This window comes from Pholcus phalangioides, unplaced genomic scaffold (assembly GCF_987345545.1).
Source record: "Pholcus phalangioides strain wild (caught in Gottingen) unplaced genomic scaffold, Ppha-v1.0 ptg000011l_1, whole genome shotgun sequence".
NCBI lineage: Eukaryota > Metazoa > Arthropoda > Arachnida > Araneae > Pholcidae > Pholcus > Pholcus phalangioides.
In genome coordinates, this window is record NW_028301604.1 from 27,375,386 (window position 1) to 27,396,968 (window position 21,583).

Here is a 21,583-nt window from a genome sequence, read left to right on the forward strand (position 1 = left end):
TCTTTATTTGTGCGGGGAATTATGTGCATAATGAATTTTCTGGTGGTAGAAACACTGAACAGGAAGAAAGGCCAACGGTGTCATAAGTTCGTGATGATGAGACCTTGCTCTTCTTGGTCTATTTGATGTAAAGCTTTTCAAATGGTTTTATTCTCGTAATAAAGTAAGATTTCTGAAAATTTTTTCTGAAGTGTTCTTATTTTGAAAAAATTAATCTGCATTTACAAAATTTTTAAAATTATTTTTATCTCGTGGATAGGTGACTCCATTTTCAATATATTCAGGGGTTTCAAATAAAATGACAGCAGCATAAAAATTGAAAAACAAAAATAAAACGCACGAAAATACTAAGATTTTATATGAATAATTTATTTTTTAGATTGAGAGGAAATGACAGGATTGAAAAAAATAGCCAGAAATCCAAAGATGGACATGACGCTCAACCTGGATAAGGTACCTTGCCTATTTCTTCACTGAAATATTCAGATATTTTTGCTGAAGCTGCTTTCGCAATAACTTTGTCAAAAGCACTCAGTACCATGCTCGTGAAAAAACTAGCTGACCAGCCCATGGGTCCTAAACCTTGGATACTAACCCGGATGTTACTAAGTCTGCTGATATCAAAAGAGACAAGAGTAGCATTCCCTCCTTGTGCAGGAGCAGTAAGTATCATCTTCACTTCAGAATAACCAACGCGAGCATTCAGAGTTATTTTAGGCCCATTATTATTGACTTGAATTAATCCTTTGTATGAAGCATCAATTCTTTGGAAACTCATTTCGCAAGAGATAAGCAGTAGATCATCAAGATCAAACACAGTTGCGCTGCCTTTTCTTTTCAATGTTGATAGACCTTTGATTTTTCCATCGTATAATTTTGCTTCAGCTTTGACTTTCACAAATCCTATTTCTCTTACGAACTCTTGTCCAAGTTCAGTCAGATTCATAACATCAGGAAATCCGCCAGATTCACTGGTACTCTTTGCTATGAAGTCATCTATATAAGCGTTAGCTTTCTCTGTCTGGTCTAAAAAAAAGCAGAAAAGTTTTACAATAATGTAGAATTTATAGTCACTACAGTTATGCTCTGCCAAAATTTTATTCACATGATTTACATGCACTAAATTCTTATATACATATAAGTTAGGTATGTAAATATTTTTAGAAGCATTTAAAGAAGCTAATTAACAATAGGCTACGTTAAAATAACCCACGATATTGATAAGAAGCCGCTGCGTGGCTTTTAATCATTAATAAACATCGTGAAAGCACGGGTTCCATCCTTGCAGACGACATAAGGATGCTCAGCTGGAATAATTACATATTCTGTGGTTTTCGAACGTTGAGACGTAAATATGCGAGCAAATCTCCCATTTAAACGTTTATATATACACAGAGTGCAGGCAGACCTGCGAACATAATAATTGATACAAACCCTCTATACAGGCTGCCCCAAATTACTCAGGGTTTCCAGCAAAATCTGCTTGATCATTTCCCTGACTTTCCATGACCAAAACTCCTGAAGAAAGAAATATAATTCAAAATCTTTACATCCCAAATTTCGATTTTTTGTGTTTTACGAGTTTTAGTTATTTTCCCTTCACAGAACTTTTCCCTGGCTTTTATCAAATATTTGAGTATTTACCTGACATTTTGATAAATATTTAACATTTTTCCTTTCCCTGATTCTTTCTGACTTTCCATATTGCTAGGAATCCTGTTATTTGCACAGTGAATAATATTCACTGCAGAGATATTAACTGAATATCCCTGCAACCATTGACTTTAAAAGCATATTTTCGATTACAAAAAGTTACCAAATGACGTGCGGTTACTCAAAATATCTTAAATTTCTCAAAGGTTGTATACATGAAAAATAGAAAAATTAAATTTTTTTGTAGACCCTGTGTGTTAAAACTTTCAATTAGTGAAATGTAAATGCGGCTCTGAGAAGTCATTTACAAAAATTTTCATATTTTCAAATGCAATATTAACGAAGTTTTTAGCATTTATCGTCAATGATTGAAGGTGTGGTTCACAAATTGCTAAACGTAAATTATGCTGAAATTTGCCAAAATAATTGTCAAAAAATTTAATTTTTATTTATTGTGAACAATAAATAAAATGATTGAGTTCATTCTATCTGTGTAGAGTCGCTAAAAATAGCAACTTTCGAGCCAATGAAAACGTGCCAACACAGTGAATAAGTTGTAGAAACATGGTGATTTCACTGTGTTGGCACGTTTTCATTGGCTCGAAAGTTGCCATTTTTAGCGACTGTACACAAATAGAATGAACTCAATCATTTTATTTATTGTTACTTAATACACTCTTTTGCAAAAAAAAACAAAAAAACGAAGCACCCTAAAAAATAATCCATTCATCTCGAAATTTCGCATGCAAATTCCTTTGTGCCAAGTATGGAAATGATTAAACTTTCAAGGCTAATGAATGTTAACTTCGGTCATAACGCGCGTTTCAACTGCGCAACTAGCATTGTATAAAACAGGTAACAATCGCAGACGGTTTATCCTTTCTCGTTGTCGGCGTTGCAGTTCTCTGGAGACACAACCAATAATGCCGTTACGACGTTGTCGAAGACCTTATATCCAATTGGACGACTTCGAACGTGGTCGCATAGTCGGGATGCGTGAAGCTGGCTGGTCATACCGAGCAATAGGCCACCACTTGTACCGTACGAACACGACTGTGCAAAGGTGCTGGCAAGAATGGTTGCGGCAAAGAACTCATCAGCAGAATGAAGGCTGCCCCAGCGGCATCATTGTCCATTATCCAACGTGCTACAACCTCTTCCATACCACCCTTGGTACCTTCCACCATCTCACGGTGCTTGGCTGAGGCGGGGTTACGCTTACAGCGGCCTTTAAGACATCTGCCTTTAACCCCACAACATCGGCAGAGTCGTCTAGAGTGGTGTCGCAGCCTGGCTTACTGAACATAGTGTTCAGCGATGAATCCCGCTTCAGTCTTGGAGCAGATGACCATCGGATCCATGTGTGGAGGGGCTGGGGTCAGCAGTTCCTTTGTTTTAGAGAGGCATACAGCCGTTACCCCTAGTGTGATGGTGTGGGGTGCTATCTCTTACGACAGCATGTCGCCTCTAGTCGTCCTGCGTACCAGTTTAACAGCTCAACGATATGTTGATGACATCCTGCGGCCAGTTGCATTACCCTTCATGGCACGTCATTCTGGGGCAAATTTCCAACAAGATAATGCCACGCCCCATACGGCTCGCATATCTCTATCAACAACACGGAGGCAGACCACTCTTCCTTGGCCATCCAGGTCACCGGACCTTTCGCCAATCGAACATGTATGGGGCATGGTAGGCCGCCAGATTCGGGCACCCCAAAATGTCGCAGATCTGGAGCAACAATTCATGAATGCCTGGCAGAATGTATCACAAGATGAGATTAGGAATCTTTATCACTCTTTACGTTGACGTATACAAGCATGCATCGCCGTCGGGGGGATTTCACCAATTACTGATTTGAACATTCAATGCTCAATTTCTAGCCATTAATGGGTCCTACGGCTTTGAATTTTTAATCATTTTATTATCTGTGTATGAGCTTTACACATGTTTAATGTCAATAAAAACAGTCAATTTCTCCATGATGCCTCGGTTTTTTTTTGCATAGGAGTGCATATCCATTAGTATTGCACTTAAAAAATATGAAATGTTTTGTAAATGGTTTTTCACACACACAGAGCGGGATCTGCATTTCAATAACACTATATAACACTATTCTTGTCCTTTGTTAGCGGACCGCATTTCCTAATGGCTTACGACTAAAAAAAAACTAAATACAGCAATTTTATGCTTTAAATTCTGTTTTTATGGTGAGGAGATCGATATTTGTGAATTGGTCACTTACCATTAGGTGACTGGTACATTGAAAATGATAAAAAAAAAAAAAACTTTACGCACTGATAATAATTTTAAAAACTAAATAAATTCTAGAATATGTCACGTATCTAGACGTTTAACAGAAAGTAAAGTTTGAGGTAAAATAAAACTTTAAATATAAAAAATAAAGGAATCTTTTCCACCTTTATTACCATCTACACTTCATGTTTTTGCTTCCAAAAGTAATTGCCATGATACTTTCGATATGTTTCCCTTATATAGATGCTCTAAGTTGAGAATTCTTGAAGGGGCTCTTTTAGGTAAAAAAGCACCCAAACCTTCTTTGAATTTTTCTAGAATTTTTCAAAAATGTGCAATATTTTTTCAGTAAAGAATGCAGAATAAAAAAAATTTCCAAAAAGTCAAAGATCGATAAAGATGCTTGGGATCGGTTCCGTTCACAATCCCGACAAGTCAAACAACGACAGCGTTGAAATTCCGACAAGTCGAAACCTCTACACGGTCAAAGTGAAAAATTGAATTTCTCCGTATAAGCTGCACTTCGCGTTTTCTGTCGGGATTTGAATTTCTCGCGGCGAGGGCGCCGATGAGAATGATAAATTGCGATCAAATAAATTTTCAAATTTTAATTTTAAATGTATTATGCAGCGGAGTTGGCGAGAGGTGACGTTATGTGCTGTTATTCTGCAAGCCTGTTCAACTTGTTTACGCAGAATGGACGCTTTTCATTGCTAAGCTGCATGGCCGGATTAATCATTCCATAAGCACGTGCTTAGGGCATCAGGAGAAAAGGGACACCACAAAAAATGATCAAATAGTTGATACATTTTTTTTAAATGCACAATTTTTTTCTCAGCATCAACCATCCGATAAGAAATTCTAAAATTTTAAGAGCGCTGGATTGGACAGTTGAAGATCTTTATCGAAAGGTTGATCACAGGGCCATAATCAAAAGAGGGTAGGGGGGTATGTTTCCCGGAGGCTGGACCAGTAAGGGCGTGGAGCTTATTATTTTTCCATTAAAAATTACGTGGAGGGGTACCAAAATACTCATAAATACAATAAAATAATAATGTAGGTACAGACCCCCATGCGACAGTAAATTTTTGTTTCTAGTTGCGGCCCTATGGTTGACACAAAGCAGAGAAACTGAAAGTTAATTTCGAACAAGAACTCGCGTTAAGGCTCAGTTTTTGGATTGAGAGATTTTGCTCTATTTCCATAAAGTAAGCCCAGAGCTACCTCAACAGCATCATCCCCCAGGTAAAACAAAATTTTCTGAGGCCCTATCTAGCTATACAGGGTATCCTGTAAGTGCTAGTGCGGCCTTTTCATATCAGCCGTCCGTCGGAGAGGTATAGCTTCAATTTAAAAAATGCTCAAAATACTTTCAAAGATTACCCTGTACCACACAGTTTTGAGAGTGGAAATAGTATTTTTTTCAACGGTTAACTGATGCGAAGATGAATTTAGGAAAGAAAGAACATTGAAAACTGTCTTTGTGGGGAATCGAACCCACATCCTCTCACTTGCCGGGTGAGCGCCTTAGACTGCAATGGCAACGAATATCTCAATCTTTCCTTAGAGCTTGTGTGCGCTGAACGGGACCGTACATGGACTGGTGGCAGTGTAACTGGCACCCAGACTTTGGCGTGAGTTAGGTCCGACCGTTCATCGCACACAAGTTCCAAGGAAAAATTGAGATATTCGTTGCCTTTGTAGTCTAGTGCGCTCACCCAGAAAGCTCGATTCCTGGCAAGAGCAGTTGAATTTTTCTTTCCTAAATTTATCTCGCATCAGCCAACCGTTGAAACATTCGTATGGATAGCGGAAAGTGATATCATCCTCGGAAAACACAGTGTCACAAAATAAGAAATCTAAATTTTTCTTCGATTTTCCCTGTCCTCTAACTTTCAATCAGAAAGTTGTTGCATTGTCTCTCCTGATGCCAACAGAAAAATTGAATGTTTCCAAGTGCAATATTCGCTAAGATATTTGAATTCAAAAACTGTAGAGAGAAAAGTTATGAAAGGACAGCAAAAACTAATCGACAACGCTCCTTCCCCCTGATTTATGCTGTCCTTTCCAACTTTCCTTCGAATTTTGAATTCAAATATCTTAGTGAACATTGTACTTGTCAACTTGGAATTTTTTTGTTGGCCTCAGGAGAGACAGTGCAGCCACTTTACAATTAGAAGTTGGAGGACGGGAGGCCATTAAAAATTTAGATTTTTTTTTATTTTGTTACAGACTGTGTTTTCACTCTCAAAAGTGGTACAAGGTATTTTTTGAACGGCTTTTGAGCATTTTTTCAAACTGAAGTCACCTTTACCACGGATGGTTGAGGAGACAAAGGCCGTACTAACTCTTAAAGGACACCCTGTATGCAACTACACTATGCATACTTACTCTCTTCAAAATTTTAAACAGATCAAATTGTCACGAGGTTTTCCTGACACTCGAGGCTCCTCAGCAGCCGTGGTATCATAGGCTCCGGGCAAAATGATTATTTTGAACCCCCCCCCCCCCATAAACCATCTGCCTATCAAAATATTTGCATACTTATACTAGAAAATTGTAAACAAATCTAAACTTATCACGGGGGAGGAGCATGCGTTGAAGTCAGAAATGGGGGGCAATTTTGGTGACACTAAACGGCCGTATTCACCACCACAGTTTAAACTACAATCCCAGGTGAAAGGATTGAAGATGAAACGGATTGGTTAAATTGAGTATTTTAACAAATCCGTGTCGATCGCTAATCTTTGAACCTGCAAATGTAGTTTTTTTTTTTAATATTAATTTAACAATACACAAATATACATATGAAATTGAGCGCTGAGCGCGCACACAAACAATAAAGACATCTGTGTGGCCCCAAGGGACAATTGTCTTTCCAGGAAGCCGATAAGAATTATATCTTATCTGTTTACACAAGCAAAATAAGAGATAAAAAAAATCAAATTATATAAGAAATAAAAAGAAAAATAATAATTATAAAAGTAATACAATGAGTGATACATATATATATATATATTTTTTTTTCTTCTTTTTTCCTTTGAATATTTCTATTTGTTTAGCCGCCAATTTGAACCAAAGTACATTACAATGTTATTAGGTTTTCTATTTGCATGAAGACATAAAGCAATGGAATAAAATTTATCAGAGAAAAAAAATAAATAAAATAGACGATTGTAACTTCACAATTGTGAAGGTTTCGCAAAAAATTCGAGAATTATATATATTGTAGGTGATTCAGTGTGCAAGACATAATTTATGTAATAGTGTCTAGATATGCTATTGGCAGGACATGTGAAAATGAAATAGAGCAATCAAAACATTTCATAATGCTAGGAAAATATCATTTTCATTATTTCAGACGTTTTTACATATTGATATATTTCATACTTTTTGTTAGTGTTGTTAGTTGTTTGGTACTCCAATTGGAAAAAATTCATTATTTTAGGTGCATTGAAAGAGAAACTTTTCTGGAAGAGATGTTATTTAGTTTTTGGTATTGGATATTCGTTTTTAAGTCTTACCGAGGTTCTATTTGTTTTTCTCTATAACCATTCGTTGTTTCTTGTTAAGAAGTTAATCCTTCTGTAAATATATAGCTGTCTGATGTTAAAAATATAGCTATTTATATTATTATTGTTTTCACGATATGTGTCCAATATCATACTTCTTATTTTATTATATATGTTGCTTAGTTTTTCAATGTTGGTTTGGTATGCACCTCCCCAAGCACATAAGCCATAGGTTATTATCGAGAAAACCCAAGCATAGAAAATATCTTTTAGAAAGTCTGCATCTATTAGGTACTTCAATCTATATATCAGGAGTGTGTGTAATCTAAGTTTTTTGACAAGTTTGTTGCAATGAGCACTCCATTTTAGGTCATCTTGAATGATTATTCCTAGATATTCATACTCGTAAACTCTTTCTATGAGTTCACAATTACAGTTATGTTGTTCCTGTGGGTGACAGCTATGGATTTTAACATGAATTTCACTGTCATGATGAATGCTTCGTGTTTTTATGCATTGATATTTTGTTTTACTAATGTTTAGTTTAAGTTTATTTTTTGTCATCCACTGATTGATATTTCTAAGGTCATTTTCAGTTTTTATTAAAAGATTTGTTTTATCGTCATCTTCTATATATAATGCTGTATCGTCTGCAAATGAGATTAGCTGTCCGTTCAGGTGCATTTTGCAAAAGTCATTTATATAAATTAAGAATAATGTGGGACCCAACACTGATCCTTGGGGAACACCTTTTTTGGTTTCGTGGCAATCACTAATTTCCTTATTTATAGTAACAGCTTGGTGTCTATGTAAATAATAAGTTTTGAACCATTCAAGTACATGTTCCCTGACTCCAGCCTTATGTAATTTTATTGTTAATATATTTAATCTACGTTATCAAATGCTTGCTTTAAATCCAGATAGACTATTATGCAATATTTGTTATTATTGTAACCATTATTTAGATAATTACAGACTTTTAGTATAGCCATTTCAGTATTTTTGTTTTGCTGGAATCCATACTGATTACATGCAATAAAGTTGTTATGGTTTAAGAAGCTAATTAGTTGGCCATTCATATGTTTTTCAATAACTTTTGAAAATATTGGAAGAACTGAGATTGGTCTGTAGTTAGCCATATTGTTAGGATCTCCTTTTTTGTAGATTGGATGTACAAGGGAGAACTTAAGTTCATCGTAAAAATGACTTTTACTTACTGAAGAATCAATTAGGTTTTTTAAGGTATCAATGTGTTACAGTGCAATAATTTTCAACATTTTTGGTGTTAGCCCGTCATACCCATTTGATTTATGTTCATTTAAATCATTTATTAATTTTTTTAAAGTGGGTATTTCGATTTCCATGCTGACCATTGAATTTGAAACACAGTCATTGTCATCTTCATACATGTGTTCATTATCTTCTCTATCCAGGTTTCTTGCAATAAAGTCTATGTTAAGTTGATTTGCCAATGTTATTGAGTCTTGGTGATTTGGAAGAATTTTATTTGAATTATTTTTGTTGAGTACAAAGTTGTTTATATATTTCCATTGTTTTCTTTTGTCTTTATGACATTTAAAAAATTTGTTTTTTTGATATTCACATTTGGCTTGCTTAATTTGGTTTTTCAGTGTCTTATCATAGTTTTTGTATTCCATTTCATATGTAATTATGCCTGGATACTTTTTGTATTTTTTATATAATTTTTCTTTGATGTTTATTTTTTTATGAGCTCTTTTGTAATCCATTTATTTTTACCTGTTGATCTTTTTGCCTTTTTTTTTAGTCCACAGGTTTGAGTTAAGTGTTATAATATCTAAGAAGCGTTTATATTTTTGATGGACCAACTTCTCATCACAGACGTTTTTAAAAGAGATATTACGATATGACGTTTTTAAACGCTGTCGGTGAATAAGACCGTAAAGTGATATGCTGACCCTTCATATGGGTTAATCCGGCCCTGCTAAGCTGCCTTACACACGTTTACCTTGCTGATTTACCTTTTTCTCCATGATTGCAAAAATACAAATACAAATACAACGCCATAACAGGCAAATTGCCCAACTAGGTGGCTGACTTAAGAACATCATGGATCCCCGAGCCATTTTTTGGAAGCCCTACCTACTACTGCTACACCACACATGCACCTCCCCGCCCCCCCGCGGAACCCCCAACGAATCGGTACATGCGGGAATGTGCGTGTACTTGTAGTGAAACCTGACGTGAAGTTTTTTTTGTTTCTCTGTAATGCTTGTTATGTGTAGTGCTGCCATCTGCCACCAGTTTTTCTAACTATGAGTGAAGTGTTATGATTGAATGATTTATCGTTGTGGGACTGCTGCTCTCTGTGGCGAGACTTTTTAACGGGGAGATCGGCTCGCATTTGCGCCTTGAAGTTGGGAACCACAGAAAACCAACTTCAGCCGACCACCACTGTGGGGTTCGAACCCGGATCCTCGCATCACGAGTCCGGCACTATAACCACTCGACCACCACAGCGGCTAAAAAGAATAAATGCTGTAAAAAAAAACCAAAACCTGTCTTTTCTCTCTCTCTCAACGGAAAAATTTCGTGGTCCCATGATTTCTTCTTTCACTGCCAAAATACACATTAAAAAACCTGCATTAACCCATTTGCATCATAAGCGCATATATGCACGCTAGTTTTTTATGCATAAGAACAAAACACTAGAGTACTATCATACTGTATCAAACTATTAAATTTAATTTTTCAAATTATTTTCAATGTATATCTTCATTGAACTAAGTAAAATTATAAATTCTTTGTGTATGCCATTTTGTTTTTTGCTTTTTATCATTTTGAAATATTTCTAACTTGATACAATAAAAAAATTTTGGTGATATGGACCAATTTTCCACTTTTTCGAATGATTCAAATGTGTTAAACGGAACCTGTTTAACACCGTGGAACAGAAAGAAAAATTGTACCCTTGTAAACGGAAAATTTCACACACGGCGATCAATGGACGATAATCAGAATAATATAAAAATGGTATCGCAGGACAATTTATGAAGTAATAGTAAATATTTTTAAGTACGTAAAATTTTTCATCTCAATCTATGCTCGCAAATGAGAGTTATACATTATCAACACCGTAGATTAGCATAAACCTTTTCTGTACTTGATGCAGTGGTTTTGATAAGAGATAACCATAGTAAAGCAGTTGCTTTCTGAAATTGTAACAAAATTTTTCAGAAGAGCATTCTTTTAAACAGCAGAAATCAGTGTAAGGGTTGAATTTTCAAATGTTGTGCAAGACTTACAAAATTGTATGCGAGCTGTGTGCATTCTGTGGTCGCAAGGCTTAGCAGATCCGGAATTATTTAGAGAGAGGGAAAGGGGGACAACTGCACTGGTGGCAAAATTTAGGGGGGTGACAAATTTTAGGTGGAAACAAAAAGACAGTTATAAAATCTTAGGACAGTTATAAAATCTGTACCTGAACTTGACACGACAGACAATGACACAACGTAAATGTCGTTATTTTAGAACGCAAACAGTGTAGGTTGGAACTTTATAGAGGTGCTGCCAGAACTTAAATACATTATTTAGTAATTATAGACTGATTATTCATTTACATTCAATTATTTCAAATATAATTAATTTTATCATTGTATTTAAATTATTTATTTTCAATTAATTTATTTTTATATGTTATTTCAATAACCTACGAGATCGTTACATAATTTCACACGTTATATCAATTGAACCTTTATTAAGCGGAAACCTGTGCTCAACGGAAAAAAATCTCTGTCCCTTGCGATTCCATTGAAGACAGGTTTCATTCTATTTGCAAAAAGCAATCAAGAATGTATTGAACTCAATCCTCGAACTGCACTGTTTGTAAAAATTAATTTTACCGTTTTATATATGAATGAAACGACATCTGAAAAAAATGCTCAACTTGTTCTCGATTCTCATGTAGGCTTATAAGCGCCGGAATCTAGAGGCTGAGGTAATTTTAGCCGCTCCCCCCAAAAAAAAATTTGTTTTATTCAACGTGTGATCTGATGAAAACGACAGCATAAAAGAAAAAGGACGCACAATAAACATTATGCCCCTTCCCTCAGAAAATTTGATTTAACAGTGAGGGCGAGAAAAATATGACATTTTGGCAAATAAGTCTCGATTTCAGGGAAACAATTTTTCAAAAAAAAGTCATTTGGCAAACACTTTACAAATCTGGTGATCAATTTGCCTATATAGTGATCGAATTTATTACGTAATAACAAGGTTATGACATTAATCCTCACGAAGAGGAAAAGTTCCAATTGTGAAAGAAGACAATCGAACTTGGCTTCTAACGTGATTGAATATTTCAGTTCATTTTCGAAAAGCCCGCCACCCTCCGCTGGGGAAGAATTTAACTTTTGTTGGTTATGTGGCACGTAACTGGCCGTTACAAAAATGATACGTCACAAAAGTTCAAAATGTTATAATACGTTTAATATTCTGACTATCCTAAAACGGAAAACACTTTTTGACATTAGTTTTTCACAAGGAATCACTTGTGTAATTATTGGGCAGTCGATAGTTACCACCCCGTATATATACAGTCGAATCCCGTTATAACGAACGCCAAGAGACCGGAGGAATCACTTCGTTATATCGAAATTTCGTTATAAAGGAATTCCAGGTTACCTAGCATTGTTCCTATGTAAACTTATTTGAAGGATTAGAAAAGTGTTCGTTAAAACGAGATTTTCGCTATAATGGTATTCGTTAAAACGGGATTCGACTGTATATATACAGTCGACGCTCATTTTATAACTACCTCATGTTATAGCGATCATTCCATTACCACGACCAGTGGGATAAGACCCAAATGTTTTCATGACTTTTTTTTCCGAGCTCACCTCAGCATAATATCCGGAAAATAACTGTTTCCTTGATATCTCTGGCTGAGAAAAAAGCCATCTATATCTCTCTAAACCGTCCCACCCGGGGGCCATTTCCTGAAGTTAAGAGAGGCTACTAATGCCTCTACTTCAGCGCCTCACGACACAGTGCGTGAAATTTGGAAGGCAGATTCATGTGTCTCCAGTGCTGTAGATGGTAGCATGCTTGCCCGGTATGCAAGAGGGCCTGGGTTCGAGTCCCGGCGGAGACGTGATGACTTTTCTTTCCGAGCTCACCTCAGCATAATATCCGGAAAATAACTGTTTCCTTGATTACAGGAAGTGTTCCTCTTCCACTAGAGCGCCGTTACCATTGTGAGAGGCTCTTTATGGGTGCAGAAGTTTTGGTTTTAGGTCCTACTTTTTCTAACTATTTATTTCTTGCCATGTTCATGGGATAGTAGTGGTTTCCCCCCGAATCCCTATAGTCGATAGTCACGGAGAGTGTTGACACGAGTCACGTCTTGCGCCACACGAACGTTATCGTCCACTCATAGCAGGGGCCACCTGTTTCTTCAGATGCCCCTTCAGTGTCTCTTCCACAGAGTAAGAATAATATCTTTAGTCTTATATCTTTAGTCTATGGTCTCTTCAGATAAAATAAGCGAGAGAGGGGCTCACAGTGGTTTAGGCTTGCATCTTTTATGTGACAGTTGTATCTTTCTTTTCACCGGAGATAGCCACGCGCTAAAAAGTTCTCTGCTCTTCCATTCCTGAATACTACACTGCTCAAAACAATTAGAGGAGCACATGGTTTTAACAAAATTACGCAAAGATGTATACCGATAAGTAACATAAAATGAATCATCCATAATTTAAAGCCTAGCAGGAAACGGAAGAAGAAAACTTCATATGCAAATGACGTCAAAAACCAGAAAAAGGGGATAAGGGCAGAAATTGGGATGGTGCAGAAACGTCTGTTTTACTGCCGTAACTGTGAAATTCGATTGCGCAGTATTTTTTTTTGAGACAAGGTGACTTGAGGATGTCTCAACAACGTGATTTACCGGAATCCATGGCATGGCGTGTTAGTTATAGGCAGACTGGAATCCAGGCAAACACAACGTAGTGTCGCGGACGCTGTTGGAGTCGCCAGAAGTGTTGTTGCAAGGCTGGGGAATTGATTCCAAGAAACAGGAAATGTTAGACGTCGACCAGGGCAAGGTCGGCCACGCGCCACTACAGCAACTGATGACCGGTATATACGGTTAACAGCCCGTCGAAACAGAACAGAGCTGGTTGGATGGTATGGGGTGGAATCAGCATAGGCGGACGTACGGACCTGCATATCATTCGGAATGGCACTTTGACGGCCCGAAGGTATGCAGACGAGATACTGCGACCTCATGTCATCCCTTACGCTGGAGCCATTGGAGATTCCTTTGTTTTCCAGGATGATAATGCCCGACCGCATAGAGCTCGTCTGGTGGAGAACATGCTTGAAGCTGAAACAATACAGCGTATGGAATGGCCAGCGTGCTCTCCTGACCTGAATCCTGTCCTGAATTCCTGCGGACGACGCATTGCTGCGCGACCAAGGCCGCCTGTTACTTTTTGCTTGCTCCCCTAATTCTTTTGAGCAGTGTATATTTTGGGTTTTTGAATACTCGCTGTAAACAAAACTCGATAAGAATCATCCGTAATAACCATGAGCAGCACATCATCCGTAACAAAACACTGAAACTGTCGTGAAAACAAGTGGCATCGACGTATGCCGTTTGGGGGGGGGGAAGGGGGGGGGTGAACGACAGAAATTTCGGCAAGAAAAGTGAGTAAAAAAATTCTAAACTTTCCTATCATTATCCTCTGTTTTACACGTGGAAGCAGAGTTAATCTGCTTTGGATTTTTTTTTTATAAATAAATTTCAGCTGAGGGAACGAAAATATTGCAGAAAACTATTACAACGTTTTTCAAAATTTTTAGTGTTACTTACGGCACTTATAAAAGATTATTATTTTTTATAAATTTTAAAACACTTTTCAATCAAAAAAACAAAATAAATGATTTCAAAAACCTCAATTTCTGAAAGTATCGGCAATGGTTATTTTGTAATTCTATAAATTATTACTAACTTACTGTGCAATTTTTTTTACACGCATTACGTAGGGATACGTAAATTTCAATTTCGCAAAAAGAAAAAATTAAAAATCATAAATTTTTCGCATTTATTCGCAAAAAAAAAAAAAAAAAAAAAAAAAAAACCAGGTCAGAGAAATTTCGTATTTGTTCACAAAAAAAATTTACTTTTTCACAAAAAATAAAAATTTAAAAAAGTAAACAAAATATATAAAAATAAATAAAATACATAAAAATAAATAAAATATATAAAAATAAATAAAATATAAAAAAAAATAGCATATCATAGGCCTTCGGTTAAAATGATTTTTCTCAGGCCCCCTACCTGAAACGCTTACTCTCGATAATTTGAACCAGATCTCATTTTCATGAGGCCCCCTGTGTACTTGAGGTTTCTGGGACATGCTCGGTCGGACCCATGCATTAAGACGACAGTGGTTGGATGCCATGTGTAAAGTCAATTTATTTTAACTCTTTTCTGTTGCCGTACTATCCGACGTCCCACCGCAAAAAAAAGAAAGAAGATCAAGCACCAACTGTTCTAGAACCAAGCTCTAGAAACCAATTAAATACATTGAGCAACAAGAAGAAGCTACAGGACATAATGATGCTGCAAAGATGGCGAGATTTGGCAGCGAAGAAACGGCACTCGTCAGGAAATCAGACTACGATTAAAGAATTTTTTAAATCATCACAGGACTGAACTTTTTTAAGTACTGTATTTAACTTCAAAATATTCTGTAACTATAGGTTTCTTTTCTCACTTAATTTTTTCTGTTGTTTTGCTTAAAACATGATTATTAGGTTCGTAATGTGCAAAATTATAACATAGTTTGACGTTTAATAGGCTTTTCCTTAACACCTCCGTATTATCCGACGTTCTGCCGGCCCGTTTATGTCGGATAAGCGAGACTACTGTACTCATTTGTGAATTTTTTTTTTCCCGTAAAAATGCCCTTGAAATTTGAGATCAAAAGATTTCAAATCTACCAACTTACTCCACAAAACATGTGAAATGGAAAGTTTGATCCTTTCAAATTGTCGATTAGCATAATTTTCCCACAGAACTCGGGAACGAAAGCCAACTCAATCCGTATTTTAGGAACTAGAATTTCATTGTCAAAACTTATTTTTAAGAAACTTATGTTGGAGTAATCGTCTTCATATATATTTTTTGAGAAAAGCAGCAATATATGATATTTTCTCAGATGAACGACACCTTTGAACCACGAATTCTGCCTGGTTACTTCATGTGTCAGGAAGAATTTTGCTGCCAGTAATATGGCCTACTTATAGTGATACCTTTATTTTTATTCTTTAATGAATGCGTCACCCACAAGATTCACTTCATGCACCCAGCACTGGTAGTGCATGTCTGGTTCAGCAACAGCAGCAGCAGCATTGGTAGTGGAAAATGTTGCCACCAAGAAGTGTTTTTAATAATTTGAAGCACGCAGTCGTGTAACACGCTGAGTCTGATACTAAATCGTTTATTTTCGTATTTAGTTTCGTATTCTTTTAAGGTGTCAATTATAGCTTGGAAATACGGAAGAATTAACAATAAAATTTAAATTATCGAGAATTCGCAGAAAAGTAGTAAAAATTCAAATTTTTTTGCATTTATTCGTCAAAATTGGCAAATTTCGCATTTATCGCGGTTATTTCATAAATACGAAAGTTACGTATCCCTAAAATTATACATTACACGTAAAAAAGATTTAGATTTTTCTCAGTTAAATTGGCGAGAATCGGCCATACCTTACAAAGGCCACGCATCGATACATCTGTTAAGAGTCTTTCGTTCCCATAGCAGCGAGTGATGCGGTTCCCTCGTAGCTTCCCCTTCACTACAAAGTTAACCGGAAACGGACTATAGTGCAAGTATTTTGGAAATGGCCATCAATTATGGGTTTTTGTACGGCCGTTTCAGGAGTACACGAGAGCTTTTTAAATCTCCAACAGGGATTTTGGTGACAGATCCGTACGGTACATTTCCGCACATGGGGACTTTGGCGACACTTCCGCAAAACATGGGTCCATTCTTGTCTTTTTTTTTTTCTGTTTTTCTTCCTCCCCTTCCTTCTTTTCTTCTCCCCAATAAGGGCCTGAAGTTATGAGGGGCTGTATCCACATGAAATTGTGCCACTGAAATCGTCTTTCACGCATATTCGTGATTGAAATTACGGTAAAGTGATAAAAAATTTATGAAATTTTATTGTAACGATGTCGGTTCTTTTTGATTTGTTTGTGACTCCCTGAGAAGAAAGTCACGCTTTGAAACTTAGAATCAACCCGCAATATTACCTCAACTTTCTTTTTTTGTCAGATTTGTAATATTTCACCTGCACCCTTAGGGAATCCAGAGATAATGTTCAGATATCTCTACAATAAGTTCAAAGGTTCCCGATCGCATTTTGTCGGTTTATATTTGATCTCGATCGGATTTATTCGGTGAATGACAGTCCAAGTGTCTGATGGTGGCTCATGCTTTTCAACTAAATTTTTACAGTTTTAAACAAATATACTCTGACATTGTAATTCTTGAATCACATTTTCATCTTCAAGGAAGAAAACATCTTTTCACAGGTGAATACATCGTTATATGTATGCTAAAATGTTCACTTCATTTCTTACTCTAGTGGAAAAAACCCCAGATCACAATTCTTCCTTCTGAGGTTTGCATAGTAGGTGCTGTAAAATTTAACACATTTTTTTTCTAGGCAGTGTACTACATGAAATTAATTCTTCATTAAAACAATCGATCTTAATGTTGGTTTTATTTGAACATAATTATGTGTGAAGAAAATCTTTCAAAACTTATTTTAATTTAAGGGGGTTGGTGAACGCAAATTTACCCAAAAAATATTTTCAATTTTCAAATACCATGAAATTTTCTGCGTCTAACTGTGTTCAAGTTTTTGTTCTATTTGTACTGGAAATATTTTTTAAATATTTTAATATAATCTGCTGCAGGCATTATATATGCTAATGTTTTCCACTAAAATGCTCTTTTCTCAAAACTAAGTTTTTTGTTAGATACGGAATATTTTTTTGAACTAATGACGTTGGGCAGGGGCGTACGCAGGAATGACCTTTGAAGTGGGCACAAAACTTTTCTTCCCGATGAATTTTCAGTTGTCCACCTATCAAAAACATTTAAATCAACAGAAATCGGTTAATATAGCATATAAAGGGTATATTTCCTTTCGATATTTCAATGTTTTCACCAAAATATTAATTTTTACTCAAGTTATGGTAGGCTTGGTGTGCCCCCCCCTGCGTATGTCACCAGTGAAGGGTCCCGAAGCACCCTTCACTGGTGACCCTGCAAAAGAAAATTGTCTTTTTTTTTCCCTTCATCTCACCATTATATTTTTATCTTTTCTCCCTCGTTGTGTGGTTGGACAATTAAAAAAAGATAGTATAACATAAGTAGAGGATAGCTGGGGTAGAAAAAAAAAGCAAAACCAGTTTTTCTCATTTATTTTTCATTCTCCATGCGTAAATAATGATACTGTTTTTTGGATTTATCTCTGCTAGTTCAACTGCACGTTGTCTAAATTTGTTGCCATAAGCTTGTATGTGAAGGAGGTTATATAAAAATAAATTCCGCACAACACGTGCGAAGACAGCGTACAATATCTTGTTGGAAAGAAAAATATTTATTGTACCTAATCACAAGAGCCTGACTCCGGTATTTTGTCATCGGATGGCACAATAGTGTTGCAAACGGAAAAAAATTAGTATTGCTTCGGACACGGTAGCGTAATTAGTGTTTATCTTCCTTCGAGTACCTGAGGAATCAGCACTAAGTGATCGGTTGCTACGAGTAACGAAGATAATAAGACGTCACGGGGGCGGAGCTTTTTTGCGAAATCGAGTTCTGCCAAATAACTCGTTAGGCGCTTTTTAGTTAACACTACGGTGGAGCTGCTTGTATGAATGAAAAAATGCGTAGAAATCACATAGTTTTTCAATAATTACAATAATGAATTCTTTACTATTATAAATTTTTATACATTAAAAAAAATCTGAACGTCTTGACTCAAATTAAATACCGTTGCCAATTATATATCTGCGGTTTTTTCGTCGAGGGGTTGGAAGAGAAATATAAAAAAATAAGTTTATAAAAAATAGTTATCAGCGATTTCTCTAAATAATAAAAATTTCAAATTCAAGTGGGAAAAAAAATCGACATTTTTTTTCCACTTAAAAACTTGACAAAAAACTTCTTCCATTTCCTAAAATTTCATTGCTGGTGAATGCCATTTACATGTGCGGATCATATGATGAAAAACACTTTCAAAGTGACGAAATCTAATCTAACATACATAATATAATTACATACCACCGCGAACGATTCGCAAGAAATTACGGTTTCTATTGATCCGATGCTTGTAGTGAGAAGATACAACACAATCAAAACTTAACGATTTAATATACATATATGAAAGAAATTTAACGAGAAGGAAGACACATATGTGTTATACAAATCGGTGGTACTATTTTAACTGACGTTCTTTTTCACAATCACCACAAGCGTGAGGAGGGTGCGCCATCTATACGGATGAGAAAGCACTACAGTACTTCCCTCCAGTCGAAGACGAAACATTTAAGAAAAGAAAAATTGAATAATAATCATACGAAAAAAAAAAATGCAATATATATACTATACATAATTATGAATCATACAATTTCGAAGGGTCAATACGAAATCTTACTCTTCGTCCAGACCTGGAAATATACCGATTTTTGAAAGTGTCACATAAATTATTATTTAACATAAAACATTGCTTAAGCCGATCTATGGATACATTTTTATGATTGCCATTAATGTTCGACATAAAATACTTATCAGTTCTTGAAATAACTTCAAATGGTGTATGGTTGTTGTAGAGGTTTGCGTACACAGACTTGTCGGACGAATACTGATGGAGAAGTTAGCAAGTCTGTCGAGACAAAGGGCTTGGACGAATTGTGATGAGATGGTGGTACTGGTCTCACACGGGAAAAATGGTCTCTCAGTCTCTGCAAGAAGTCATATCGAGGTAGGACGTCTCTCTTATCCGAGTGCCGGAAGAGTTCCCCAGGAAGGCGTAAGGCTGTGCCGTATACCAACTCAGCGGTTGATACTTAGAGGTCTTCTTTGATGCTGGAACGTAACCCCAACAGAACTGTAGGTAGAACCTCTGTCCAGTGCTCGTTACCTTTGAGGACACACATCAGAGAGGCTTTGATATCGCGGTGGAATCTCTCAACCTGGCCGTTGCACTTTGGATTATAGGCAGTGGTGCGGGAATTTTCGATGACGCATAGTCGTGTAGAGAGCGTAATAGATCGCTCTCAAACTGACGACCTTGATCTGTGGTCATCTTTTCGGGAACCCCAAACCGACATACCCAGGTAGAAAAAAATGTCTCAGCTATAGTTTCAGCGGTTTGGTTAGACATTGGCACCGCTTCGGGTCACCGCGTGTACCGATCCACGCATGTCAAGAGATAGGTGTATCCTTTAGAGGGAGGCAAGGGTCCTACAATGTCCAGATGAACGTGTAAACGTAGATTTTCAAGTAAATCGTTTGCGTACGATACCTAGAGTAGCTTTCATTCCAGGATGGGACAGATTATACACAGAGTCGAACGCTAGACGCCGCATTGAAACGGGAACATACGGGCGTATATCATCAGTAGACACATCGCAGTAGATATTAACACTGGAGATATCGAGGTGTTTTAGCTGAAGCCCAGTTTCACTTTGAAGCAAGGTATGCAATTTGTCATCATCTGCCTGCACCCGTGCCAATTCTGCATAATCGATTGCACAAGGAGTGTGGATTTCACAAATGCTTGAGAAATCATCAGCAATGACGTTACTATCCCCAAGCAAATATCGCAAATTCGAGATGTCTAAGTTGCCAGGGAGAACATTTATCATTACGTTGTTTGAAAGCTTACGTGAGAGGACGATGATCACTGAAAATTATGAAGTTGCGTCCCTCCAAAATGTTGTTGAAATGCTTAACAGCGGAATGCATTGCTAAGAGCTCTCGGTCATATGTACTGTACTTTTTTTCAGTCGAACTGAACTTGCGTGAAAAAAATGACAATGGTTGAGTTTTGTTTCCTATTTGCTGTTGAAGGACTGCACCCAATGAAGTGTCGGAAGCATCGGCAGTCAAAAACAATTTTGCTTTCGGAACAGGATGGGTTAGGAGGGCAGCTTTGGCAATTGATTGCTTGCATGACAAAAAAGCGGATTTGGACTCCTCGGACCAAACTATTTCAGTTTTATCTTTTTTGATCTTGCTTTTCGCTAATTCATGCAAAGGAGCTTGCACCCTGGCGGCATTTTTAAGGAATCTGTGATAGAAATTTACAATTGCCAAAAACGCTTCAATTCAGTCACTGTCGATGGCAATGGATAATCGAGCAATGTTTGTACTCGATCTGGTAAAGGTGCAATCCCATCGGGAGAAACAAGAAAACCCAGAAAATTAATTTGACGTTGACCGAATACATTTAGATGGATTGATCACGATACCATAGTCATTTAGTCTTTGAAAAACACGATTTGAAAAAGCGATTAACAAATCATCGAGATATGCGTAACAACAATCTAAGGCCCCTTTCACACGGAGCGGATGCGGACGCGGGTCCGCATACCCTTTCAAACGAGCACTGAAGATGCGGACGAATCGCCCGCATCTTTAGTTCGAAATTCGTGCATAAAAACTGTTTTTTCGCAATTTTTGTAATTATTTTTCTCCTTCACCCCTGATTCAGTGCCCATAGGCAGCCTAGAGGCATTCTTTGGTGGTTTAATCTAGAGCCACATAGAATATGGGAATAAAGATGTCTTCATTCCGATCCTCACAAGTAGTCGATGGGAGAAAATGTCTTCAAATATTTTCAAAATATTTTGAAAAAAAAAATCCGTCTTTTCGGAAAAATATGGAAGAAAAATTCTCTCCAAAAACATCCAATGTTCGAAAAATCAAATTCAAAAACATCCAAAACATTCGATGTTCCAAAAAAAAGAAAAAAAAATTCAGGAGATATCAAAGAATTTGCAAGTAGTAAAAAAGGGGAGGGGTAGAGACTTTCAAAATGCCTGCGCTTAGAAATATTCACATCACAATTCTGTCTTAGGCCGGGATTACACATAAA

At 36.7% G+C, this 21,583-nt stretch overlaps 1 protein-coding gene across 1 annotated transcript in view; it reads right to left on the reverse strand.

The window, feature by feature from the left end:
- Positions 1-348: 348 nt before the first annotated feature.
- Positions 349-21,583, reverse strand: part of LOC149080294 (mite allergen Der p 7-like) — a 41,510-nt gene continuing 20,275 nt past the window's right edge. Inside the window, exon 3 of the mRNA XM_089239424.1 lies at positions 349-1,026. Within this exon, the coding sequence (XP_089095550.1) occupies positions 440-1,026 (587 nt within the window). The 3' untranslated portion in view covers positions 349-439. The remainder of the gene's footprint in view (positions 1,027-21,583) is intronic.